Genomic DNA, 26,451 nt, shown 5'->3' on the forward strand with positions numbered 1-26,451 from the left:
TCATCCTTGAGTGGCTTTACTAAACATTAATGTCACTCTGTAGCCAAGTGTTCCACGAGGAGTGCTCCTGACTTCCCTGTTGCCTGTCTCTCGCAGCAAGGTGGCACCCTAAGAGACAGGCATGCTTAGGGCTGTACACATGCCAGTTAAAAACCCAGGCTCTGCAGGACCAATCCTGCCTTCTTGCTGCACTGTGGGACTGTGGCTGCTTAGGTGGCATCCTCACCCCTGAGCTGAAAACCCCCAAACCACAGCTCCTCAATTTTAAAGGGTCCCTGTAGTTTTTAATGCAGTTAAAGGTCCTTGTCCCAGTGTCCTCATTTAATTCAGGATTCATTCTTTATGTCCCCTCTCAGGCTCCTTGCTGGGACCCAGTACTTTATTGGTATCCAGCTCCCCAGCCTGCAGAGTTCCACGGGATGGGATATTGTGTGGACAAAGTGAAGAAGGGCACTTCCTTTCGGTGGACAGGGGGATCCAAGGCCAGAAGGAGGGAGCCTGTGAAAGTTGGAAAGTGGGAGAGCAAAGGATAAATTTCAGAGGAAGGACATAACTGAGGGAAGAAAAGGAATTTCTTTGGGCTGGGCGAATACATCTTGAGAGATTTGAGTACCCAAAGGATTGCTGCAGAGATGGTTAGCAGTGGATTCTCTCAAGGCCTTGTCTCTTAAAAAGACTTCAGGGCTCATTTACTGCAGAGACAAGCAATCAGATGCCTGGGGGACAGGTCTTACTTCCCTCTTCCTGCTGAGTTGGCTTCACATCACAGGTGTCCTCTCTGGGTACAGTGGTGTGCTGGGATATGCAAGGAGATGCAGGGAGCAAGTGTTTGCAAGAGGATGGAAGCTCTGCTCCCTGACCAGCTCCTCCTTCCTTGGTAATGCAGAGGCAGGCAGGGGAGCTGGGGGGTTCCTGTTAGACAGTCAATCAATCATTTCCTGATGTTCATTATTTATTCCCCTGGCCAAACCCTCCTCTCATTCCTGCCACTCTGGGCAATGGGAATTTTTGTGATCTCTGAGCAGCAGAGGCTGGCGGGCAACCTGATCCCTGCTAGCAGCTCATTCTCAGCCATGTGAGAGAAGAAACATCCACAAGGAGAGATGGAGTTAGAACTTTATTAGGAGAAACCTAGACATGATTGACTAAAATCTCATGTTAAGGAAAACACACAGGTCTTTTCAGGATTAAAAAATACAAATGTATAAAAACTTACAAACAAAAACATGGTTTCCCCCATCTGAGTGTGAATGTGTATTTAAATGTACAGGGAGCTGTACCAAAGCAGTGTATCAGGAGCAGGGATTCACTTTCAGTGGCCCTAAGAGAGGGGAATGGCTCAGTCCCTTCATCAGCTGGTCCCAGGCCATTTGCTTGTGCAGTCCAGTGTCGGGAAGCTGTGGCCTGTGTCTGAAAGGGCAGTGCAGGGTAAACAACAGGGACCAGCTTGGCCCTGTTTAGCAGATCTTTAACAGAGGGATGTCAGCTCTGCACTGAGGAAATGTATCTGGAGTGGGAGCTGCCTGCAGACCTCACCCACCAGACTCACAGTGCAGCCTCGGGCCCCAGGGGCTGCTCTGAGAAGCTACAGCAGTGGAAAGACCCTGTCCATGAGTGATTTCTAGCACTGTGTGTGCTAAGGATGGAGTGGAGAGGATAGCCTGGAGGCAGAGCAGAGACTTGCTGTGGGGACAGAAAACTTGACCTGTGCTGGCTGGCAAGCATGAGAGAGCAGGCAAGAGCAGAATGATGTGCAGGACCTGAGCAGGACTCTTTCTGCTTGCAGAGGATGTTGAAGTGTTTTGGTAGGTTGGTGAGAAGACACAGGCCGTACCTCTTCTGCAGATAAACAGAGGATGCTTTTCTCTCAAGTGGGCAGCTGGCAGCACCCTTTCAGCAGAATTCAGGTTGCTTGAAAGATGAGTTTCAAAAAGGGGATAACCACTTTGTTTCTACATGATACTTGTGCGATATCTGTTCTCACAGGAGAGTCTCTATTTCTGTTAATGGATGTCTTGCTTAGGATTGATGACATAAGTATCTTGGGAAAATTCCCCAGTCTTCATCAACTGGTCATCTAAGTGATTTCCCTGGGGCCAGTCTGCTGTGCTGGCTTAGGAATGAGGAAGGGATTCCAATGTTAGACATGAGGCAGCTGTGCACTGGGGACTGCAGATGTCCTTATTTATGGGGAGGAGTTGTTATATACACAGTGTCAAAAAATTCAAGTAGGATTTATTGTGTAGGTAAACTGGTATAAAATATCTGGGCTCAGGTAGAGAAAAGGAGGATTAGAAAGAGCCAAAATGAAGCAGATGAGAAAATCTCTCTTTCAGAAAGCCAACTGGTGTGTTTCTGCTCCCTGCAGGTGAGAGAAGCCTCAGCTCAGTATAACTGCCAAGCTGATGTTGCAAGTGTTGAATAGAGACCACAGAAGATGCAGAGGTCCAGTCAGTCTGTTGAATACAGTATCACAGTGGATACTCACTGGGCAGGAGTCTGCTGGTCCATGCTCTACCAGGCTAAGGGTGGGGAGTCTCTAATCCCTGTGGGTCCCATGGCAAAAAAACAGCTGAGGGCTTCATATCCCGAGTCTGGGGTCTCTCTTCAGTGCCTGTGGCTGCCCCTGCCGTGAGCTGTGAGAAGTGCTGTCTGGACAGGATAGAGAGAGGATATTAAAACAGGGAGGTTAGGGGCGAGAGTTTGGAGTCCACTTTGCAGAAGTTTTACTGAGCGCTGGGACAGCTCCTTCTCCTCATCCCTGCTGGAGACGGGTCACACAGACAAATCATCCGACCTTGCCTTGCTGCTGGCACGGCTGGCCTTGCTGAGCCGGCGTTTCTCGTTGAAGTAGTTCTCAGGGAAGGCAGGTGCCGCACATTCACTGGCCACCTCTGGACTCTCCACATAGCTGGACTTAATGAAGGGCCCTTCCCCAGGAGCATCCTCCTGGCCATGGACCCTCTCAGTGGCAAAGTTGGCGGTGTTCTGCTGGGAGGCCATCTTGTTGCTGAAGGGGGTGATGAACTTCCCGTTGGGACTTGACAAGCACTGGTTAAAATCTGGTGGCGGGGTGTACATCTGTGCCCTCTCCGCCTGCGGGGCAGACTCCAGCCTGCCGGGGGCTGTGCTGGGGCTGGCTTTGTAAGACCGGGAGCACCTCTCCTTGGCTTTCTTCCAGCCCAAGTGGTACAGCTCAGCCAGGCTGAGGAAGAGGGAGAGCACTGCCACAGCCAGCATGAAGACGATGAACACATTCTTCTCCGTGGGGCGGGACACGTAGCAGTTGACAGGGTGGGGGCACGGTGCCCGCTGGCAGATGTACAGGGTCTCCAGGAAGATCCCGTACAGGACGTACTGCCCCACGATGAAGGCCACTTCCATGGCAGTTCGAATCAAAATGCTGTAGACGTAGGTGTTCAGCAGGCTGCCCCTGAGTATGATTTGGCCTCCTGCTTCATCCCAGCCAGACAGCTTGGTCTCCTTCTCTGCCACGGAGCACTTCTGCTGGTAGTATGTGTCACCACTGTTTTTGTTCTCTCGGGCCTCTATTTCTGCCTCCTTCATCTTCCTCTTCTCCTCCATGCGCACCGTGTGCATAGCATGGCCCATGTACACCAAGGACGGGGTGGAGACGAAGATGATCTGGAGGACCCAAAAGCGGACGTGGGAGATGGGGAAGGCCTTGTCGTAGCAGACGTTCTCGCAGCCGGGCTGCTGGGTGTCACACATGAAGTCAGACTGCTCGTCCCCCCACGAGGACTCTGCGGCTGTTCCCAGCACCAGCATCCGGAAGATGAAGAGCACGGTCAGCCAGACTTTCCCCACCACTGTGGAGTGTTTGTGGACCTTCTCGAGGAAGTCTCCTAGGAAACTCCACTCCCCCATTTCTGCTCACCAGGAGGGGTGAGAATTCTTGAGAGCTGAGCGCAAGCCTCTGTTGGGAGAAAAGAGAGTGGTTCTAAGGAGGGTTAGGAAATGCCCAGCTGGTAATGGATGGAGTGAAATGGATTTTTTTGTTTTGTGTCAGAGAAAATGTTTTCATTTGACCTGAAATGAATGATGTCTGGTTTGCTGAAAACCTTGTTTCACATCTGCTGGAAACCTTGTGTTTTGTTTGGGATTTCTTTTTCTTTTTAAATTCAGCTACTGAAACAAAAAGTAATCTTTTTTTTACATAACTCATCTACAGCTTGCTGAATGAGTTCCCAAAACCTTGAGGGTGAGCCAGATTTATTTTTGGTTCAGAAAGTCCTTTCACTGTGATCTGCATATTGCATCCTCTGTGGACTGGATAGTTAAAGCAGCATTCATCTGTCTGTAGACTGCACTCTGGGAAATCCTTAGTGGGCTGATCCCCTGGGAGATAAGAGTGGAATCTAGAGCCTGGCCTTAGCAGTGGCACTCAGATGTTGCCTTTGTGTAATACCTGCACCAACACCTGGAATGTGAAGTGTGTGCAGCTCTGGGTTTCCTTTATGAGCTCAGTGCCACCACTGAAGCACAGAGAAAACCTTTCTGTTTCCCACCTGATCCCCGTCTGTAGGTTTTGCTTTGGTTTTGCAGTATTTTCAGCTGCAAGTGTTCCATTTACAAACTGCAGGTGTTTAGGGGAGTGTAAAGACTTTGGTGGTCTGTGCCAATTCTGGAAACCTAATCTGCTGCCACCCTGTCATACCTCTCTGAGAGGGAACTGCTGCAAAATCTAAATGGTGGGTCTTGCTCCTTCTGCTTTTCTTAAATTATGAGGAAAATTTCACAGTTCAAATGAAACAGACAAAAAAAGCCTCCTTTGAAATGCCTCCAAAGGACCAGGAACTCTTGGGAAGTGCTGTTGGTAGGTGGTCTGATGACAGGAAATGTTTGCTAGACTGGGAGAAAGACTGCAAAGTGGAAATGAAGGAGAGACTGCTTCACTTTTGTTTCTGACTCTGACTGTTTCTGGCCAAGTCACTTAACCTGATGGATAAAAGAGAGCCGTGGGTTTAGTCCATTTGTTGTGGGGCTCTGCGGGAGTGCTTGAGCAATCATTTGATCCAGTTATGCTCACCATACTTACCTTCCCAGGGCACTGCAAAGCTCTCCCTGGTGAGAGTTAAGGGCTGGGTGCTATAAAGTGTGCACTATTACCTTGGAGCTAATGTCCTCCCACAGTCATTGTTTGGGAAAATAGCATTTTAATAAGTAAGTGTAAAAATAATCATCATAATGGAATATTAAAAGCACTAGTCAAGGTAAATACCAAAGCCACAGGGACCAAATTGTTAACTCTCCTTTATTGTTCCTTGTCCTGTCTTTAGGAGCCAATTATTTTTATAGTGCAAAGAACATTTGTGGAGAGCAGACACTGTTAAAAGCTGAAAATTTACTGTAGCAATATTGTGTAGATTTCCTGTGAGCAAAAGCTGGAGAACAGATCCACTTGTTGAGGGAAAAATATCCCCTCCTCTAGTTATGTGAGCGATATAATTTAATGTAGCAGCACACACCATAATTCATCCCATCGTTTGTTCCTGTGCTATGTCCAGCTGCAAGGATGGATGGGACAAAGATCAAAAGTTGAATCTTCAAATTCCTGGTGCTGCTGAGGGCTGTCCTGGGGAAGGTGAGGATTGGCCAGGAAAGGAGACGGGGCAGTGGCCGCTTGCTACCCCACCACCTGTCAGAAGCCATGTGAGCAGGGAGAAGGGACATACAGGAAGCAAAGGATGGGGTTTGGCTCTTTCCTGCCCTGGCAAGCATGCTGCAATCATGCTGATGGAGATCCTGATGGCTGCTTGGCATATGCAGAAGCTTTGGTCTGCTGCCAGCCCAGAGCTAGAGGAGCAGTAACACAGAAAATCAGCTGGTCTTTCTGACTCCTCTCATCTGCCACTGGTGAAAACTGGAGAATGTGTGGGTCTGCCTTACCTTCTGAAATGGTTTCAGTGCATCTACTGCATTCTGGAGAAATTTGCATATGGCTTCATTCCAGGAGCACCAGGGGATTAAATACAGGCAGATAAATCAGTGATGGGAAATATTTACAGAGTGTGGCACTGAGATCAGTATGTTTGCTTTTGTTCCCCCAGAGTGCAGAGAAGGCAACCAGCTACCTACAGCTCAGTGTTACGTGTGTCCAACATCACTGAGCTGTATCACAGCTGCATGTGTGGAATACTCCTTACAAGGCAGCACTTTTCCAGGTGAGTTTATGTTGTTTACACATGCCTTTTCTTGTTTCACCTTGCTTGGTGGTGTAAATATGAACACAGGTCTCCCTGGCTGTGTGCAGGCTGTTTTTACTTACTGCCACAAGGAAGTACAATCACAAACTGAGCCCCTCTTCCCATCCATTCTACTATGTGCAGGTTGTTTGGGGTTTTACAACAGCTTGCTTTCCCCAGGGATGGCTACTAAGCCTAGACACTTGCAAATTGTAAAAAGCAGGATGTACAGGACACAAAGTAAAGCAAACATCAGCGCAAGCGGAATCCAGAAATAAAATAATGTTAGGGGATGCAAGAAGAACAGCAATTAACCTGTCTAACATATGCACAGAATATTTCAAGAGGTTGTAAATCAGAAGGATGTGAGGCTGGTAGTCATGAGGCTTAGGCTAGATAATAGGGACATTTCTTCTGCCCTCCCCTGCACAGACTGTCTCAAAGAAGGGACTGCCTGGGGGTGCCTCCTGGTCATCCTGCTACAGCCTCATAGAGAGCTGAGGTGGCTGCTGCAAGGGCGTAGGTGGCCACAGGGGAACAGATTTTGGCAAGAGAAGGAGTTTCCCTCCTAGAGCACCATTTTTTGCTTAGACATTTGATACTTATTAGTGAGCTATTTTTGCAGCATCAGACCAAGGGTCTTTGAGAGCAGCTAGTTCTCTGCTGCCAGCAAGAAAAGAAGGATTGTCACCTCCTGACAGCTTTTCCTGGCTATGCAGAGCTGCCCCTGACCTAGCCTTTCTCCTCATAGCTTTACTATTCTTGGGAATTTTCCATATAGTTCCTTTTCCTCAGTCCCAGACTACTGTTGCCCTCACATGCTTTGACCTCTCAGCGACTGAGCATGTGCAGCCTTTTATATTCCTAGTTTGGGCTCAGTTGGAAAAATCTTCGCCTCACTCTGGTGTGACTGGGCAAAAAACACCTCTGGGTATTTTTGTGGGGTCTCAGCACCTAGTAGAAGACAGTCTTGGCAGCAGGGTCATGCATATTCACGAGCAGCCATGGGCTGTGCCACTGCCCTTCCATGCTTTTTCCTGGCAGCTTTCTGCTGGATCCACACGGGAGCTGGGCACCGTCACGGGACCCTGGCACCGGGAGAAGCGTGCATGACACAAAGCAGTGCAGCTTGGCACAAACCCAGCGGCGTGGCCAGCCCAGCTCAATCATCACCTGGAATGCCACTAAAGCTGAGGAAAACTGAGCATCACCCCACAGGCCAAGCATGGAGTCTGCTCCGCTCCGGGCTGCCTTGTGACTGCCAAATTCCGCGATAAAAATACCCCAGCAGGGAGGGCACCTGCTAGTATGCCAGGCTGGCTTGCCAGCCATGGGCTGCTCTCTGCCATTCCTTTTTTGCACTACCTTTATCTGCGGGAGGGGAAGTGCCTGCTGCCCTCTGAGCAGTTTTTCCCATCCTCTTGGTGATGCCACGTGCTCTGAAGGACAGGCGAGCATTTCACATCACTGCTGCTCGCTCCAGCCAGCACGCTCATTCTGGTTGGAACTAGCCAGGGCTCTGATGAACAACTAACAAATCCACACCAGTGAGCCAGGAGGGCTGTTCCTGTGCAATCAACTTTATATGAGTTTATTTCCCTGGGGGTCGCTAGGAAGAAAGTTTTCCCCTCTTTGAGACTATCAGCAGTGATATAAATAGCTGAGCTCAACACTTCAAGCTAGCTTTTCCCACAAGGAAGGTGACAGGAGGTCGCCATCTCTGCGGGATGTTTCTAAAATAAAGTGGAGAGTCTGATTATAACACTGTTTCTGCTCTCCCTTGCTGGGCTCACCTCTTCCCCGTGGCAGATCCCAGGGGCACGTGGAGAAGCTCCCCGAGGAGGGCTCCTTTGTGTGAGGCAAGCACAGTTCCCAGGGAGGGGGAAAGCATTGGATTCAAAGCCACTGCTTTTTTGCCCAGTCTCTGTGATTTGCTCAATCAGGTACAGATGTGTGTCTCTGGGAATTAATGAGATTTCACAACTAAGTGGAGGGCCCAGGATGTTTTAAGAAGCTCTCATTCCAGACACGTGGCTCTGTGTGGATGCCATGCAAGAAGTGAATCCCCTCCAAGCTACTGAGTGAGGAGGCAGCTGTCCCCTCTGGGTACTGGACATGTGAGCAGTGACATTGCAGTGGGGCATCCAGGCTGGCTGGGGAATGGTCAGTGCCTAAGAATTGCTCATGTCTTTCCTTTCTCCAGCTGTGTTCTCTCCTACAGGTCCAGGCCAGCATGTGGCACAACAGATCATGGTGGGTGTGTGGGCAGAGATCTGTGCCCTGTGCTGACACTTGTTAGGCTGAACCCAGACAGGAGTGGGGCCCACACTGCCAAACTCTGCACTCACAGCTGTAGGCACTTGGGAAGGACACTTCAAGCTCTGCACTGGAGGTTGGTTAATGCTGCTTTACTTTAGCATCTCCGGCCCCTTGTTAGTAGCCTCAGCATCCCATGCAGTGCAGATGTTGTCACCTCTGTCTTGCAGATGGTGGTCACTGGGATACAGAAGGGACAAACTGCTTGTTTGAGGTCACTGTGTTGGAGACAGTCTGGGGACAGAGCTCAGAGGTTGTGACTTGCAAGACTGTGTCCTTTTTTCTATGCAGCACTGCCTCTTAAACCTCATGACAGCAATACAGCACTGCTTCTACAGCACATCTGCTTCTACAGACCACAGCCCTTCTCTCCTGTGCCCTCAGACAACGCTGACTTGGTTACCTGAAAGAAAACCCTGTCCTGCTGCCCTTCTATAGAGGGTACACCTGGCAGAACCAGAGGTGCTTTGTTTTGTTTGGTTTTGTTTTGCATTGTGGGGACACATGCCTTACAACATTAAATGATGAATAGGGTTAGAAATGCACTGTGCAGAGTGGGTGCAGTGCTTTGGATTACAGAGGATTTAGGATGCTAAAGCCCACCTCAGCAGATATCTTTTTGTTCAGAGTTTACTGGCACTGGCTCCTTCCTATGGCTGTACAATAGATGAGTGACAACTTATTAGGTATTTTTGTCCAAACACCATCTCTCTGGCTTCATATGTGCACACGTATGCTTATGATAAGTTTCTGCCTGAACCAGGCTAGTTCTTTAGCCAAATTTGTAACTCTGATCTGCACGTGAACCTGGAATAAATAGCCTTGTACTTATGCTTTTAAAGAAAAATAACTGACATGTTTGCATAAGTTCCATTCTGGTTCAAGTCCTGTGTTGAGCCAGTATCAGAGTGACTTTGACTCTAGAGCTGAAATCTCATGGGAGAAGAACAGCTCTGTGTTAACAGCTCTTGTCCTAGAAGACAGACATCCAATGTTTCTTATCTTTCTGCTCCTCCCAAGTTCACTGTAATTTCTGGAAGGGTCATACTGGTATCCAGACCACTGGCCCTACTTGTAGTTGCAGATAGCTTGTTATTCCTTGACGGGGTGTGCTTTCCCCTCCTCTCCAAATGTGGAAAATCTGAGAGTTCACGCAAAAGAGAGTGAGTGAGAAGATAACGGAGTTGAATGACCCGTCACGTCCTGCACACACAGGCACACAACCCTGGCACACACAGGGACACAGACAGAGGGGGATTACTCAACACCTTCAAGTGTGTACATCAGGGATGTGTTACACACAGAGATGATAATAATATGTAGAATATTTTCATCTGAAGTGACAGTGGAAGGTGCAGACTCCCAGTCAGTTCAATTTTTATTGGTTGTCTGTCCAGAACATCTAATGCAATTCCTCCCACTGTGCTTTCATATATCCAAATATTAAGGCCAAGCTCTGCCTGATGTAGTCTCAGAAGACCAAGAACAGAAGAGACCTTGAACTCAGATGAGTCAAGCTCAGGGATGAATTTATCCCACTATCTTTGAGAAGCTGACATCAAATTGTTACATGATAGTGGTATCCAGGCTTACATTTAAAATGCAGGGAGCATCTGCTAATTCTCTTGGGATTCTCTCTTGGCCTTAGAAAAATGTGGGTCCCTAGAGACCACAACAGATGTGACAAAACTGGACTTGGGATAAACTAAATGAAGGCTCACTGTGCTTTTTCTAAGGAAAAAAAGAACCAGAAATCCTCTCTCTAATGTAAATGCTGGAAACTTGATGCTCTTTCCAGTATTTCTCTTTGCAGAGAGAAGCTGACCTGTATGAAATTGCAGATGAGACTAAATTGGGCAAAACAGAAGTGAGGAGATAGCCAAAGAGGGCACAGGGAGCTCTGGAAAACAAAAACAAGCTGAGAAATTTGGGGGCTGCTGTAGTAAAAGCTGTCCCTGAGCTCTGCTGAGAGAAGCTGATCTCAAGCACTGCTCAGTCCGTGGGGAAGGCTGGTGTAAGGAGATGTGCAGGGATGGCCGGCCTCACACTGGGCACAGTATAGCAGCAATTAAACCTGCCCATGTGATTTTAGGCTCGTTCACAGACTGCATGAGATGCAACTCGTTATAGTGCTGAAATAAAACAGACTAGAGAGGTAATGGGAGAAGGAGAGAGCTCTCATTCAAACTTTGCCCGTCCTTTTTTCCTTCCTCTCACCCCAGTATCTCCCTGCCTATCAGTTCCCTGTGGTTTTCCTAGGGTCAAGCTCTCCCAGAGAGCGTTGCCTCAGTTTTTTAGCACTTTTGACCAGCTAACTCTATACAGCACCCAAATTACTAATTCTTTTAGCCTTAGAAAGGGGAAATTTTCAGCCACTATCTATTTCCCACTTAATACTACCTTGTCAAATCTGTAGGATTCTTTTCATACTCCAGCCTCATTGCTGTATTCTTGCCACAGTCTGGCTATGTGAGTGGATTATTTTTTGTACTCAGCATATGTGCCATATATATATATATATGCACAAAAACACACCCTCCTTTGAAACCAGCTAATACTGAATTGGCAAAGCCCAGCAGTAGGGAGTTAGGAAATGCTGGGGTTACTGTTCTCAGTAATCTTAATTCAATCTCTTTGTGCCTGTGCCTCTTAGAGTCCTTAACCACATCCTCACATTGTCACCTCATTCTTTGCACAGGATGCCTGCCTTGTTCTGTGCCAGCCTGGCGGGGGCTTTCTTGAACAGCATCTATTCAATGTTTTGTTTTCTCCTCATTGTTCAGTGGGTGGCCTGTGCCTCATTTACTGTACATTATTCAAGTCCAGCTCTAAAGACAGAATTATTAGTTTCCTCATGGGTTTTCCTATGGCTTTCATCACAACAGTATCTGATCGCTTCACAATTATAAATCTCCTTATTTTCATTACCACCCAGAGGTGAGGAGATGGTATTAGATCAGCTGTGCAGCGGAGGGACTAAGGCAGTGAGAGATCAAGATAAAAACTGTTCATTAATTTTGGAAGCTCTTTGGTGATGTGGTTAATCTGTTGGTGCTTTTTTCCCAGTGTACTTAGCAGTGTATAATGTGTATTCAAAGCAGAGCTCTGTCTGGTTTGTGCTGGAGTGGGAGAGTTTATCACTTCCACCAGTTGCACCACATGTAGAAGTCAGATACCCAAAAGACAAGAAAAGGGCATATGTGGGTAAATGTGGCTTAAGTGATTTGCCTCATCATGACAGAGGAAATTGGACTAAGAAGCGAGAATTAACCCCAGTCCTCTTGGATAGCTTTATCTGATTACACACTGGAGACAGTTTTTCTCCCATCCCCACTATTCCCTCCTTTCTTCACCAGACATCTGAATGCAGCAGAAGACCCTGGAGCTCTGCAGGCATCACCCTTGCCAGACTGCTTCACTTTCCAAGCCACCCTGTGCCCTGACCAATGCATCTGTCAGCTTTTCTGCTTCTAAGGGCGAGCAGTTTCATATGGAAATTCTCAGCCAATCTCAAAGCATGTCCATAATGACATAAAAAATGGAGAAAGGCAGAAATATAAGTGTAAACCCCGTAGTTCTTACATTAAAACCCCCGACCCCTCTTCAAAGATACATTAGAGAGACTTAAAAGTGTGCATCTCTCTGCTCATTGCATGCTGTGTGGCATGAATATTTCTTTGTTTCAGCGAAGAGCTAGCATGCTGTGTATTGCTCACAGAGATCTCTCTGTTGCTTATCAATAGCAATAAAATTGATCCCCCCCCCCACCAAATATTTAAGTCTTTCTGTTGTCCTGTGGGAATTATTTCTAATTTTTAAGCTTCTATCCTCATGCCTCATACAATAGCACCCAAAGCACGGAGCAGTCTCCAAACTGTGCTCCCTAATGGCATAGGGTAGTGCTGAATTACTAATTCCTCCTTGTCTATTTTCAATGCTGCAAGATAAGTCAGAAAGTGGGCAAATGTGTGCAGAATGTGTGAAATCTGTCTCAAGGTCAAAAAGAGAAGAGAGGCTAAGGTATGAAGTTCTGTATTTTCTGTCAGAGCCTAATTTTTTTAATATAATAATAAAAATATTGTGATAATATATACTGTTGAGTGGAAAAAAAAAACAAAAAAACAAAACAAACCAACAACCAACTCCAAATACTTATAGTAACAGGAATACTTAACATAGTTCCCAAGTGACCAGAGCCTGATGAGTATTTTAAACCCTGAAGCCTCTGGAATTCTCCTAAAGTATTGCTCTGCTCCCAAGGAAAAGGGGAACAAGGTTAGAAATGTGTGCTCTTCTCAGAGTAGATTTTGAAAATAACAGCAAATGCAGAATTTTTTGGCTCCTGATACAAATGCTGAATACTGTGAGGCTTCTGAATAACTGTTTAAGCTGCTCCTGGCTGCACACACATGCACACACGTTCCATGCGTGAAGTTCTTTAAAGAGAAGAACACATAGGCAGCAGTAGGGGAAAACTTTCATCCACACTGCTTCATCAAGGAATTTTGATAGGTTTATTATCATGGAGGCAGAGTTCAATGTTTGAGGCTCATTCAGCACAGGGCTTTTTTAGGAGAGGTTTGTCCAGAAAAGCCACTTATTCTCTAAAAGTTGTTATGGTACTTGAGGGACAGGGGCATTGCCTCAGTTTACCAGAGTAGTTAAAACCAGAATGCCACAAAGCTCCTTAGACATGACAAATGACTCTTCAGAAAATCAAAGGAGCCACCACAGATCTGAGGTGGCAATTAGCAGCCTTTACACTCAACTGAGATTGCCTCTTTCCAGGTAGGTGCATTCCAGGGGTACCATATTCTCGAGGTCAGCTATTCTTTGAAAAAGCAGTGTTAAATTGTGAAAATGTAATTGCATAGCTATTCCAAGTACAAAAAGCAGGGAGAAAGTTAGGTAGGCAAATAAAAAGAAGCAGCAGCTGCTGGTGTGGGAGAGGACATTTGTCCCTTCAGGTCCACGTGCCTCCTTGCTGAGGCTGCCACGGGCAGTGTGGGGATGGAGGAGAAAGGCATTCGTTCCCTGGCAGCCGCAGGGAACGTGTGACTGCAAGATACCAGCAAGGCACTTCTCTGCACTGGAGTTACATTCCCAGGCTCCATGTCAGAGCAGCTGGGACACAGTACTCTCAAGGAAAAGAAACTGCAATATTTTGAAAGCCTCCCATGCACTTCAGAATAAAGGTGGTTAATGCCGACACTTGATAAAGCATTTATACCCCGAGAGCCTCTCCTAGGTAAGAGTTCCCTTCACCACTGTCCCCCGAGCATCTTGACAGCATGTTGAAATGGGATCTGACAGAAATGGCAATTTGCACTTTATACTGTCTGAGGGAGGATGTTTGGGGCTCTTATCGTGCTTTCCTATACATTGGAATCTATTGGTATCTATGTTTGTCGCAGGGAAGTTACTTGTTAATTCTGTAGCTGCTTGTGGCAAAACAATTTAATTTTTAAAATGTCCCAAGCCCACCATGTTACTGGTGGGAATGTTTTGAAGAGAAAATGAAAGAAAAAGTAAATTTCTTAAGTTATTTTTTGGCCATCCTTCTTTTCCTGCCTCTCCAAATCCCTATTTCCCCTCATGCAGTTTTCCCCTTGAGTGTAATAACTTGATCTACCATCGGCACTCCTGCAGTTCTATTATTTCCCCCTCAGCCAGTAAGCAGGCTGCTTACCTTATTCCCAGAGTCTTGTCTTCAGTCTCCTTTCCTTGCTTTAGCAGTTTCCCTTTTTGTAGTGAAGTTGAACTCCTTGTTCTCCTCAGTTGCTTCGTTTTATTCCTTTAATATGGTTCTCTCTCTCTCTTCCTCTCTTTTTCTCCACCCCCTTTCTGTGTCACTTTCTGTCTTCCCCACTGCCTCTCCGCCTTTCCCCCTCTTCTTTCTTCACCTACTTTTCTTGTCTCTCCCACCCCCTCCAGACTAATCTTTCTATTTTCAAACCTGGTTTCCTGTTGTTTTTCCTTTAAAGACCATGGATCTCATTCCTCCCTCTCCATTCTCAGCCTCTCCCTGTACCACCCTCCTCACGCCGACAGGATGCATTCGCAGCCGGCTTTGCGCAGTCCCTTCCAGCCACTGCTCCTACTGCTCCTCTGTACATATTCCCACATATAACACTCTATGGTCTAAGCCTTCCCCAAATGAAAAGAGACAGCCTTGCCCCACAGTTAGTCCAGCCAGACCCTGGAAAGCTTTTTCCATGCAAGACAAAAGACAATTCAACCAACAAAGGACATATTTCTGACTCTTTCTAGCTTAATCTGGCAAAGTAGAGTTCATGTGGAGCAGGGTCTTCCACCTCTTCAAATCACACAGAACATGCTCTGCTGGCTTGGACCAGGGGCCCAGCACGACTGCAGCCTTGTCCTAAAGGGCACCAAATGCTTCCCAGAGACTTTTTACTTGCCCCCTTACTGATAAGTAGAAAATAATCTGCCTGTCAAGAGAGGTGTTTTTTGTCACACCACCCTACCACCACTTCCCCACACACACAGTAAGAATCATGAGCATTTGGGCCTCTCTTAAAAATATTTTTGACTTATCAAGTGTCTGAAGTCTTGTATTTCATGTGTGTGTCAAGCTGAGCCTCCAATTCCTGCACATCAGGAATGGCCCAGTGAGGAGGCGGAATCAGAGATGCCTTCTGGCTTTGATAAAGGTCTCAAAGAATCAGTGGCAGGAGAGCGAGATTTGCACAGAAGACTCTGCTGACCTGAGAACCAACTTGCTGCACACAAGCTTTGGTGGTTATCTCTCCAGCAATCCTTCCCAGGCTAGATATCTCCCACCCAGAACACTGCCTGGTGGTCTCTATGCATCAGTGAGTGCAGATCATGAAATAAAAGCAGTCCAGGTACTAAAACACAACGCTGGCCAACTCTTCTAATAATTTTTCTCCAGCTAATTTAATACCTCCTTTAGTCACAAGATTGAAAGCCAGTCTACCAAGGGACAGTTCTGTGCAGAGGCTGTCTCTGGAAGCATGTCCTGTGTGGACACTGTCACTCTGAAGTTAGGAGTGCAGCTCTTTTCCAGGAGGGCTGTGTCCTCACTGATGGTTTGTGCAGGATGCAGGACAAAGAGTGCACAGTAAATTCCCAGAGCAGCTCAGTAACCTCCTGGTATGGAGATATGTATAGTCACCTTCTTCTTCATTTTTAACTTTATTGAAAGCCCTTCTGTGGCTTTTAAGAAAATAGAAATGTTTCTGGAGTTGTTTCTCCCTCTCCTGTGTGGCAGTTATGTATCTGCAATGGAAATTCACGGGAAGGAGAATATCATTCCAGCTTTTTGTCTTTGTAGAGTAATTTCACAAAGCATTATTATGTAAACTCATGTTGATTTTATGCCAGTGAGATTGTCAAGGAATTCATCATAGAAATGTCCAAAAAAAAAAAAAAAGGTGTTAATAATACAGGTCCAGCTCACAGATGGCTTTGGGATAGGCTAGGGATAAGACTTGTCAAGTATTTTTCACATGCAGCAGAGAGACGGGTCGTGTGAGAGCTGTCTGAAATGCACTCACCTCCCTGCGTGGCTGACACTTTGCTGTACACTCAGGGTGATCAGGTCTGATTGTCCCTGCTCACTCCTTTGTGTTTCCTGCCCAAGGGTTGTTCCTGAGTGGCATACAGAGGTAATCCTGAACCCAGCAGACACAGTTCTGAAAGGAGGAGAGAAGGTTTCCTTCCAACACATGCATGATGCACAGGAGGTGCCTGTTGAGAGCTCTTTCTGTTTTGGAGCTAGTGGTAACTATTTGGATTTTGATGCATGGAAAGGAAATGGTAGAAGGCAGACAGGGAGGCAAAAGACAGGAAGGGGAGTAGAGATGTTGTATGGATACTTCAGCCAGCCCCTCAATGTGTCATCCCTTCTCTACTGCACCCTCTTCAAGGGAAAACAGAGGAATCCTGGCAGCTTCTCCAGCCTGTCAGCTAGAAAAATAGCTGGTTTGCTCAATCTTTAGCAAGGAAGAAGAATTTTGACTCCCCTCCCCAAGAACCTGTTAGGCAAAACTTGTCTGACTTGAGTGAGGAAAGCAAGTGGAAGGGAATGCTGCCCCAGACAGTGGGAATGAGGGGAACAGCTGACAGCTTGCAGATCACATCAGTTTGTGATGCTGTGCAATTCATTTTGAAGGAAAGCAGAAATAAAACCGTGAGGGAAAGGGAAAATAAAACAACATGTACTATCTTTTGATCAAAACTTAAGAACTTTCTTGGATTAGGATTCCTGACCCTCTAGGTAAAAGAAACAGAGCAGCTCTTATCTACCTGGAGTTCAGTAAACCGTATGATATGGTGTCCCAGAAGAAGCAAATTAATATAGAAGATTCAGCTGAAGAAGACAGGGATTATTAAATAAATCCTCAAGTGAGTTAGAGACTGACAGAATTGATACACCAGTTCCTTAATAGGTTGAAGGGAAATTATCTGTGAGGCTGCTTAAAGATTGCTCTTAGGACTGATCTTTTTTTTACATTTTTGTTAATTACCTTGGCACGGAATGGAGAAATACTAATGAAATCTTCTGGTGAAACCAAGCTGGGAGGTATCACGAGGGCAGAGGTGGATTCCAGCACTGCCAGAGCTGAAGGCTCTTTGTGACAGGAGTGCTCAAGGTGAGGTTAAGTGGGAGAGTGCAAAGTCGCACACTAGGAACTTGTTTGAAGAGTAACAGGAATCTCTATCTCCCAGGAAAAGGAGATGGAGAAAGATGGGTAAAGTTCATGGTTCAAAGGAGGAGGAACCAGTACAGCTACGTGGGGTGAAAAAGGCAAGCAAACTTTGAGGATGTAGCAATATTTCCAGTTGCAGTGAGTGGAAGTAATGTCATCCAAGAGGATGAGATTTCTCCAAAACAGTGTCTGCAGTGCTGCTTCCCCACATACAAGGAAGATATCCAGCCTGGAGCAGGTGCAGAGGAAGGCAGTGGGGTGGTCAGAGGGATGGAAGGTGTCTCAGCCAACAGCATGCTTATTTATCAGTCACAGCAGTGACTGCACAGAGATATTTGAGCTGATTTGAAAATAGATGTGCTACCAGTTTGAGCTTTTCAGCATTAATTATTTTGCACTGAATTTCATGCTAGTGCAGCTACACAAAGTAATTAAACCACGGTGTGATGTGCCTGCAGGGTGAATACTGTAATGGAGCTTAGTTACTTAGTCTGGCAGAACAAAGGTTAAGAGAGGAGAGATTTGCTGCCTATAAATACTTTTAGGGATTGGGGGTTGGGAAAGTAAGTGCTCAGGAGAGAGCAGAGCTACATAAGCTAAAGGACAATGTGGCACAAAAATAAATAGATATAAATTGGCCATGAATGAATTTAGGTTGGAAATCAGAAGGTTTCTAAGCAACAGAGCAGGCAAGGAGGTGCTGGAACAGCATTTTAGCAGGACAAGTTAGGCTGGAAACCTAATGAGATTTAGGACAGAGTTTAGTAAGTTTAGAAAAGGCCATTTGGTTTGTACTTGCCCGTTATTCAAGGGGATTGAACCTGATAAGCCAAGAGGTCCCTTTTTCATTCTATTTCCTGTACTTGCCTTAGTGCCTTATCAAATCTGCACCCTTGCATACAAAAGCCAGGTAAATCTGGAGCAGAGTTTGTGTGATGAGTTTTTCAGCATTGATCCCAAGGATTTTTAGTGGACGGATTCACTCTGTGCCTAAGATTTAAACAAACAAAAAGAGCAAGCCAAGACGATGCATGGAGAAGATATGCAGTAGTATAGATGAGAGCTCACATATTAAAGAGTTTCTTCATGTAAAATAGGTGTTCCCAGAGCACCTGGCTTTGCTGGAAGGCTGTTTCAAATGCAGCTGGATGCTCTCTTGAGATGTGAAAACTGGAAGAGATTGTCTGAAGGATTTTTGTCCTTGAGGAGGATGCCAGGTTTACTGCATTGGGAAATTTCAGAAAAAATCACCACCCAGCAGTGGTTGAGTTAATTTCTGCTGCCTGGCCACAGCACTGCACTTATTCTGGTTCTTCATAATTTGCCATGCTGGACAGGCACCTCTCTAAAGGACCTTACTACCTTCTCCAAAGCACCAAAGGATGGTACCTTCCTGATGAAACATTTTATCTCAAATCTTCATGCATGGATATGATTGAAAGGGAAGGCCAGAGAGGGAAGTTCTCTGTTAAGCATTAGACCTCTAGAGACAGTTTGAAGGCATCCTCCAGCAGGAGGCAAATTCCCAAGGACAGGCTGGGCCCAAGGGAAGAGGAGTAGCAAGGGCTCCTGAATAAGAACAGTTTTATAGTCACAGTTCCTCATTTAGTAAAAACCCCCAACTTATACCGTATGGATGGATGTTTTCATCTTCCCAACCCAGAGTACCATACCAGCACAGAGTGAGAAAAGAGGAAACAGGAAACAGCCAGTTGTGAAATATCATTCTGTATCAGACTCATTAGCCAGTAAAGTTTTCAGCAAGAAAAACTGGAAGAGGTTTTCATCTCGCTGAGAAGAAATTGCCATCTATCCCAAAGTAAATGCTCAGTTGTCAGCTTTATGTTACTGGAAACAAAGTATGGCCCTCTCACCCCTCCTGCCTCCACTTCTCAACTCTGCAGCATCTCTGAGTAGTTGAGAAGTGCTTTGCAGATGATAATGAAATTGCAGCTCCTATAAACACTCTCCTTGTTTTACAGGTGGAGGAACCAGACCGTGGAGAGCATAAAGGATTTGTCCAAAGGATCAGCAAGTCATTTTAAAGCAAGGAGTCCTCATCTCCCTAGCCCTCAGACATTAATCTTGTTCTGCAAACTTCCAGCTGAATGAATTGCTGCTTGACAGAAATATTTGTGTATACATATATCCATAGATATGTTTCCAAAAGAAGAAAAGAAAGAACAGACCTTTACCTCTTTTTTTGCTGAGCCTGCACAGGTAGAGAGAGGAGCAGGTAAAGTTGACTGAAGGGTGGGTGAGCTTTAGCACAGCCCTTTGGTCTTGCTGGAGCCCACCTCTGTGCCAGTGTTGGGCTCCCAGAAGAGATCCTGAAGTGTCTGAGGGAGGACACTGCGGGCAGGCTGAGAGAACCCCCGTCAGCTCCCAGGAGCTCAGCCTGTGGTCTGACACTGTCTCACTGGCTGGAGATCCCCTCCAGCCTGGAGGACCAATGCTGGGGGGGACTCACCCCTGAGCTGTTCCTGACATGCACTGGCAGCTGTCTGCCTGCTATTCTTTTAAAGGGTCTTCGTGGATCAGGATAAAATGTGATCTTACGCAGGCGGCATTGTAAGCACAGCTTGGCTCGGGTTCAGCTCTTCCTCTGGCTCCCAGCTACTCTATTTTTATTGAAGGAATTTGAGGCTATCAGAAAGGAAGTCAAATTGTTTTAGGAAAACAATAGAAAAGCAACTTGAAGTTTATTAGCTTCCTGCCCAGGGCCTGTGACCAACTTGTCAAACTTATTAGAGTGATGGCAGAACTATTTATTTAAAAGGGCTAGCCACAGGACCTACAATTTCATTCCTGTTTGGGCCTTAGTGAAAACAAAGGAAAGCCATAAAATAATATCTGAAGGGAGCAGATGGTTAACTGGTAAATGGTGTAAGGTTGGTCTGTGAGCCATTTGTGGTGTTCACCAATGCAATGTATTTTGTGGGATTTGTTATCAAATGAATGGACTTGCATTCACAGGCCAGTCCCATCACCCCAAATTCCTTACTGTGGCTCAAATTTTCAAGTGGAAGCCTCACACCTAAGAAAACAAATTTGGCAGGAAAAGGTCTTCATTTAGAGCCACTGAAAGGAGCGAAACAATGCAGCAGGTCTGCAGGAGAGCCAGGAATAGAGCCCAGGTGTCCCTGACCCTGTTGGACTGCTGGAGCCCCTCGACCACAAAAAATATTTATATCCTTCAGAAGCAGCTGCAGTCTGCTTCCCCATCCAGCTCCCGCAAAGCAGCCACACCATGAAGTCACTGAATGCACGGTGGCATGGGGCTGGTGAGAAGAACGGGCAGCCAAACCATTAGAGTCACACAGTGTCTGTGAGCCTGAGCCTTCCTGAGGAGCTTCGTGGTTTGCAACGAAACAAGAGGAGAATAAAACAGGTAACTGAGAAGCATTTGCAAACTCTACCCAGTGCAAAGCCACTTGTTCAGAGAGCCCTCTGCTAACTGTTTAACCAGCTTCCAGGGAGGATATAGGAAGAACTCACCTCTCCTTTCAGCAGTGCAGTCTCTGGGATCTCAGGCGCTGAGGTACCGAGCTCACAGAGCTATGCACACAGGCTTTGCACAGCTCAGTAACCACTTTTCAGATGAAAGGAAGAAGAGCCCACCTCAAAAATTCTCTTCCTTCTTCACAGGCTTTGCACAGCTCAGTAACCACTTTTCAGATGAAGGGAAGAAGAGCCCACCTCAAAAATTCTCTTCCTTCTTCTCCTCATTAGCTTAACTAAAAGCGGGAATGCAAAGCTGCAGTTTTCTCTGAGGCCTGGGGCATTAATGCATCTTGTATTGGCAAGTGATAGAAGATCTTGGTTTGTATGTTCCTCTTAATTTATCCAGGTTAAGTGTTTATAACAGAGTCACACTGAGTACATTATATCTGTAAGGGCCTAAGAAACTGGGTCTTAAAAACTTGGTAATTTTAATCTAAATACAGCAATCTTCCCTTTATTTAAGGCATCCTTGCAGCTTTTAGAAGGTTTCTGTGATTTCTGTCCCTCTGAGGTACTGTCTTGGTGAACAAATGAGCCAAAGAAGTGCACTGAGCAATGCAGCATCCTAGTTCATCACAGTCTGTAGGTGTTTACTTAAAATTAAGTACATTCTTGAGTTGCATTGATTGCAGTGTAATTTAATAGTCTGGAAGTTAGGCACCCTACACTGCCAGCCAGGACAGCTTTCCTGGGGGAATTCCAAGGCAGACAGCAGATAGTGGATACACTTCTCCATAGCCTCTGCAGGAAGAGATGCCACATGCAAATCCCATGATGGGGTTCTGGCAGCAGAAAAATATTTTATTTGCACTTATTTGGGGTCTGTGTCATTTGGACTGGTATCACTTAATCTGTGCTTTGTTCTAGTAAGTGGTGTTTTGATCCTGAATGTGAGCTGTGAGAGTCTTTTTGTCAGTCTCTCAGGCCTGCTGGACACTTGGTAGCCCCTGAGGCTGAGATTCTGCACAGTCTTGGTCATGTGAGTGACTTGATATAGTTACAGCCTGGGGCCAGCTGTGTGGGTAAGGCCCCTCTGTGTAAAAATGTCATAGACTGGAAAATGCTGCAGATTGTGGAAACTCCTGGTTTTTTTCCTTCCAGGACCCAGCATGGTTTCTCAGAAACTTCTGGAATGACAGCAGTTCCTAGCCTGCTGGACACATGGCTGCTGGGGGACTTCTAACTCCAGAAGGCTGTGACATGCAGCCATGTGGTGCCAGTGCTGGTACCAAGTTCCTGGGACATGCTCTCCCATCCTGGAGTTGTGCTGCTGCAAGATCCCAGCTCTAAATTTTGAGGCTTTAGGAAAAGTCGGCAGAGGTGGAAAGAATCACAGGCACATGTCTCTTCCTAAAGCAAGCTGTGGGGTACAAGGACCTCAGCCTGCTCTATACTTTGTGCACAGATGGAAGAGAAATCAGGACATGAATCGGCTCTGAAGGCAAGAATCTCTAGATCTTTCCCTGGAAGTCAGCTTCAGAGGAGGAAACAGCTGAAAGGATTTGAGGGAAAAGAGACATGTGCTTGGATGATGGTGAGTGAAACTGAAAAGTAAACAGCCTGAGTTATGGGAGGATTCTCAGATGGTGCTTATTGCTCCCAGCCAGCTTGTTCTCTTTTGTGTTGGTCTGAAAGGATCTCAAGGCATGACCTCCTGGGTAAAATTAAGAACTTGATTAATTGAAAAAAAAAATAATGAATCATGATTCTTCCCACAATTTTTGATGTGTGTTGGCTGGATTCTGAAGCCTTCTGTAAAGTAAATCCCAGCAAATGGAGGGGAGGGGGGGAGAGGGCAGGAGGACGCTGCTGGTCCAAGCAGATTAGAAGGGTGCATTTTATACTAAAAGACCAAATATCCCTGTATGTGCAAGAGCTCACAAGCTCAGCAGTGCTGTGGGGCAGGGAAAATGCCTTTTAAAGGGCTTTCCTTTCCCAAGTGTGCCATGAGCCCTGTGAGAAAAGCAGGGAGCCCTGCTCCTTCTCTTGCACTTCTGTGTGGCTGCATAAAGGCAAATCCTCTCACAGGCATGCATCCAGCATGTGGTGTCCTGAGGATTTATCAGAGGAAAGGTTGGAAAAGATTTGTACCCAGTTTTGCTTTCTGGAAGGGTGAAGGATTTGGACAATTCAAATCTCCTGAATTGTTTTTCTGGACACCTGGGTTTCCTGGTAAAACTCTGTCTGTTTGCCAGCCCTCCCCTGCCCAGAGAGGTGAGAGGTGCAGAGGAAACAGGTGTGTGCATGAGTCACCTGCAGACAAAAAAAGCCAAGGAAGTGGTGCCCTGTCTTCTCCCCACAGCCACACAGGGAGCCCTGCTGGCTCTCCAGGTGGCCACAAGCTCATGTTTAAAGCTCCAAGGGGTGGGGAGAAGGCTAGGGAGTTCTCTGAGGACTAAAGTCCTGCCAGTGGCCTAACACAGGGCTTTCCCCACTTAGCTTCCCATTTAATTTAATTTGAATTCTCTCTTGGTACTCATACATAGTGTGATGCCCTGCTCCATATAAATCCAGGCACTCCATTCTCACTGGCTCCTTTGCATGCTGGAGCTTCTTTTTTCTAATGCTAAGTGGAGGCAAAGATGAAGTATGACCACAGGACACCTAAGAGAAAACTATGCCCAAAATTTCTACCTGTACAGAAATGTTTCATTTGTGGGTTAATGTCTTTTATCTCTCTAAATAAGTGATTGAAAGATGTTGCTAAAATGGGCTTGCACTGTGGAAAAACCCCTGTATGAGCTCATGCAGAAACCTGGGGAAAAAATCTGACCAGTAAGTGATGTCAGACAGGATTGTGTTTGTTTGCTGATGTTTATTGCTTTCCTTGAAATGGTGGAAAAGGAAGAAATATTTAAACTTGATTGAAACAAGCTGAAGTACCTATAAATTAATTGGTTTTGTTCTGAATCTTGCAGTTCTGTTTGGCTTCTTGGTGAGAAATATGGAATTTATTTTCCTTAAAAACTACCCCTGGGGTTCAACTGGGATATGAAAAAATAGCTATCAAAATAATAAGTAATTTTTTTTCCTGGTTGGGGGTGTTCAGTTTCATCTTTCTGTGTGTGAGAAACAGAGATGCCTAAGCAGTGCACATTAGTAGGATATATGGTTTTTGCATCTGATACCCATGTGATGTGGCATAGGGACTTCCTATCATTATCCTATGCCTGTTGATGGAGAGCAGTAAATTGGTTCTTTCAGCCCAAGAGGAACCCAAGACTGATTTTTCTGACAGTGCTCTCAGTATTTAGGAGTGCTGTCATCAAACCAGAGACAGCACAGGATGTGGCCACTGAAAGAGCACTTCAGAAAATGAGTGGCAGTGGTTAAAAGCAAGACTGCTCACAAGAAGCAAGGAATAGGGAAATGGGAATCCTTGATGTTGTCTGCTATTCCCACACTCTTTCCCCACTTTCCTCTCAGGCCAGATTTGGGAAGAACCATGTTTCTCCCTCAGGGAAAGTAACAATTTAACACAGCAGGGAAGAAAGAGGTTTTGTGATGTGCTGCATGAAATGATGCAGTATCGCTCAACCAGCATCTGGTGAAACGTTCCTAAATAGCCTCATCTTCCTGTATCAGCATTTCCAACCTCAATAACTTTATTGGTAATAATCAGTAAGGTCTGGGATTTCTTGGAGGAGGATGGATGGATGGCTGCATTTGGGGAGAGAATCTAAAGGGCTTTGAAGAATCTTGATAGAAAAATGCTGAGGCAACACCACAATTACTGAGCTGAGAAATCTGCACTGATTTGCAGTTTCCAAATTGTTTGGAAAACATGAGAAATGCTGCCTTGAGAGTAGAGGCTGATGCCTTAATGCCATCAGATTCCTAAGAGCTGGAGAACTCTCAGAGTACCACAATCTAGGGCGAATCTAAAACTGACTTAAATGTTTCTCCTGAAGCTCCTGTGGCTGTCCATGCTGGCCCCATGAGGGGCTTTCTCCAGAACTCCCTACAACCCTCTCCCAAATATTTCTGAGAGAAGCTCTTCTCCCATTTCTATCTGGTAGGTCTGGACAAATCCAAGCTAGTCTTCCAGTCAAATTCTTTCTAATCCAGGTCACACAACTTTTCCTTCCACCTGAGCGATCCTTTCAATTTCTCCCCCTCCTCTCAGAACTCTGATCATTCTTGCATTAGAAAAGCTACTTTGATAAACTTCTTGATATGCTTAAAAATAATTATTATCCACCCTGAAAAGTTGGCCCGTGTGAAAGCTCCAGCACAGGAACGACATAAAATTGTCTTTCAGCTACCAAAGTGATGTGAACTTGGAGCCTGCAGCTGTGTAAGCAAATAGACCAGCCTTAGAGGAATCCATGCAGAGGTCAGTGGTGATCTGTGGACTGGTATCTGGCCTGCTTTGTGCAGGCAATCTGCTCTGTGCTGGCCTGCATGGGAACTCACATTTGGTTTCCAAGCACAACAAAGCTGTGAGATGGTTCAGCTACGAAAAAAAAAAAAAGATGATGGAGATGAAGAAATTTAATGTGATGCCAACATTAATATTATCTGGCCTTGGTAATGGTCAGAGTTCTCCAAAGATGGAAATTTCTGGGCCTTCTGCTTCCTTTAGTCTTCTGCAGTTACCTCCTGTCCAAGTGGCTGAACCTAGCTGGTGATGGTCAGAAATGCCCTGCAGCATTTCCAGGTGTTACAGCAGAACTGTGCTGACTGTGGTGACATGGCCAGTGTGGATAACATGGGGAAATTCATTCTGGACTGTGTTGTCAGGTGCAGTGAAGGACAATGGAGACACAGCACCTGTGTCTGTACCTTAAGCCATTGTAAAGCCCTCAGAGTTCTGGACCTGTTTGAGGCTTCTTGTCTTACCCAGAGCAGCCTCCAAGCAGCTCTACCTGATAACAGTTTGTCCTCTGAGCTATACCCCTCCTCAGCCTTGCCACCATCCAGGCTAGACTCCTCGTCTGTCTGGAAATAAAGATGGGCTGCTGGAAGAACTGGTGTCAAAAAGGAAGGCTGGTCTCAGCTGATAAAATTAAAGGCCAAGAAGGTCAAATCTCTTGATGTCCCTTCCCACCTGAATTATGCTATGATTGTAAATTGTTGGGAGCAGATGGTCTGCAACAGGTCAAGGTCAATGCAGCAGCTTCTATACAGGTCAACCGTATCAATGTACAGAATTTCTTCAGCATTTCAAGAAAAGTAGTAAAAGGAGAATTTATTCATGTTATTTAAAAAAAAAATCCTCAAATCAGGCTGTTAAGGGGGCCAAGTGGCCTTGGTTTGAGAAGGAAGCTTTGCTGCAGATCATGAATAAGTAAAAAGAAGGAAATTAATGAAGTAGTTTGCCAGTGTAACACAGAAAAAAAAATAATAAAGGGACATATCCCAAAGCATAGATACTGTTTAAAATATATGGTAGTGACCTGAAAAGGAACATGACCAAAATTGTAACTAGTGCAAATGTATGTACCTACTGATGTATGTATCTGGTAAAGTAGTGTTATACATAGGCACTTATGTCCCATGGCATCAATAACATTTCTAATTTGGGGGTTAGATTACTCACTGAGGTTGTCTCTTCTATGTCTCTTCTATGTTATTTCTGTGTAACACACAGTTTACTTACTTTTCTACATGCATATCTGTCAGAGTGGCCTTTTGTTGTTTTGGTTGCTTGGGGTTTCCTGGTTAGAAATAAATGTATCAACTTTTTTTCATAGCTGGCTTTTCTCAGTAAGAAAGAGTCCTGAAAA

General features: G+C 45.8%; 2 protein-coding genes across 3 annotated transcripts in view; one reads left to right on the forward strand and one right to left on the reverse strand.

Annotated features, from left to right (window-relative positions):
• Positions 1 to 1,104: 1,104 nt before the first annotated feature.
• On the reverse strand, positions 1,105 to 19,552 carry GJA5 (gap junction protein alpha 5). Of its 2 annotated transcripts, none has more exons than XM_068180568.1 (2): positions 19,414 to 19,552; positions 1,105 to 3,937 (listed from the first exon to the last, which is right to left on the reverse strand). In XM_068180568.1, the coding sequence occupies exon 2, from the start codon at positions 3,886 to 3,888 to the stop codon at positions 2,776 to 2,778; it is 1,113 nt and encodes a 370-aa protein (XP_068036669.1). In that variant the 5' UTR covers positions 3,889 to 3,937; positions 19,414 to 19,552; the 3' UTR covers positions 1,105 to 2,775. The 2 variants fall into 2 exon arrangements, with proteins under 2 accessions (XP_068036669.1, XP_068036668.1); XM_068180567.1 differs by lacking the exon at positions 19,414 to 19,552 and adding an exon at positions 14,212 to 15,048.
• A 550-nt stretch (positions 19,553 to 20,102) lies between these two features.
• Positions 20,103 to 26,451, forward strand: part of GJA8 (gap junction protein alpha 8) — a 41,056-nt gene continuing 34,707 nt past the window's right edge. The window contains exons 1-2 of the mRNA XM_068180564.1: positions 20,103 to 20,609; positions 22,128 to 22,256. The gene's annotated coding sequence lies outside the window, so the exon portion shown is untranslated. The remainder of the gene's footprint in view (positions 20,610 to 22,127; positions 22,257 to 26,451) is intronic.

The sequence above is a fragment of the Anomalospiza imberbis genome, chromosome 2 (genome assembly GCF_031753505.1).
Source record: "Anomalospiza imberbis isolate Cuckoo-Finch-1a 21T00152 chromosome 2, ASM3175350v1, whole genome shotgun sequence".
Taxonomy (NCBI): Eukaryota; Metazoa; Chordata; class Aves; order Passeriformes; family Viduidae; genus Anomalospiza; species Anomalospiza imberbis.

Bases quoted from the DNA above. Each gene is read 5' to 3' on its own strand.
- GJA5 (XM_068180568.1), bottom strand. From the start codon at position 3,888: ATGGGGGAGTGGAGTTTCCTAGGAGACTTCCTCGAGAAGGTCCACAAA.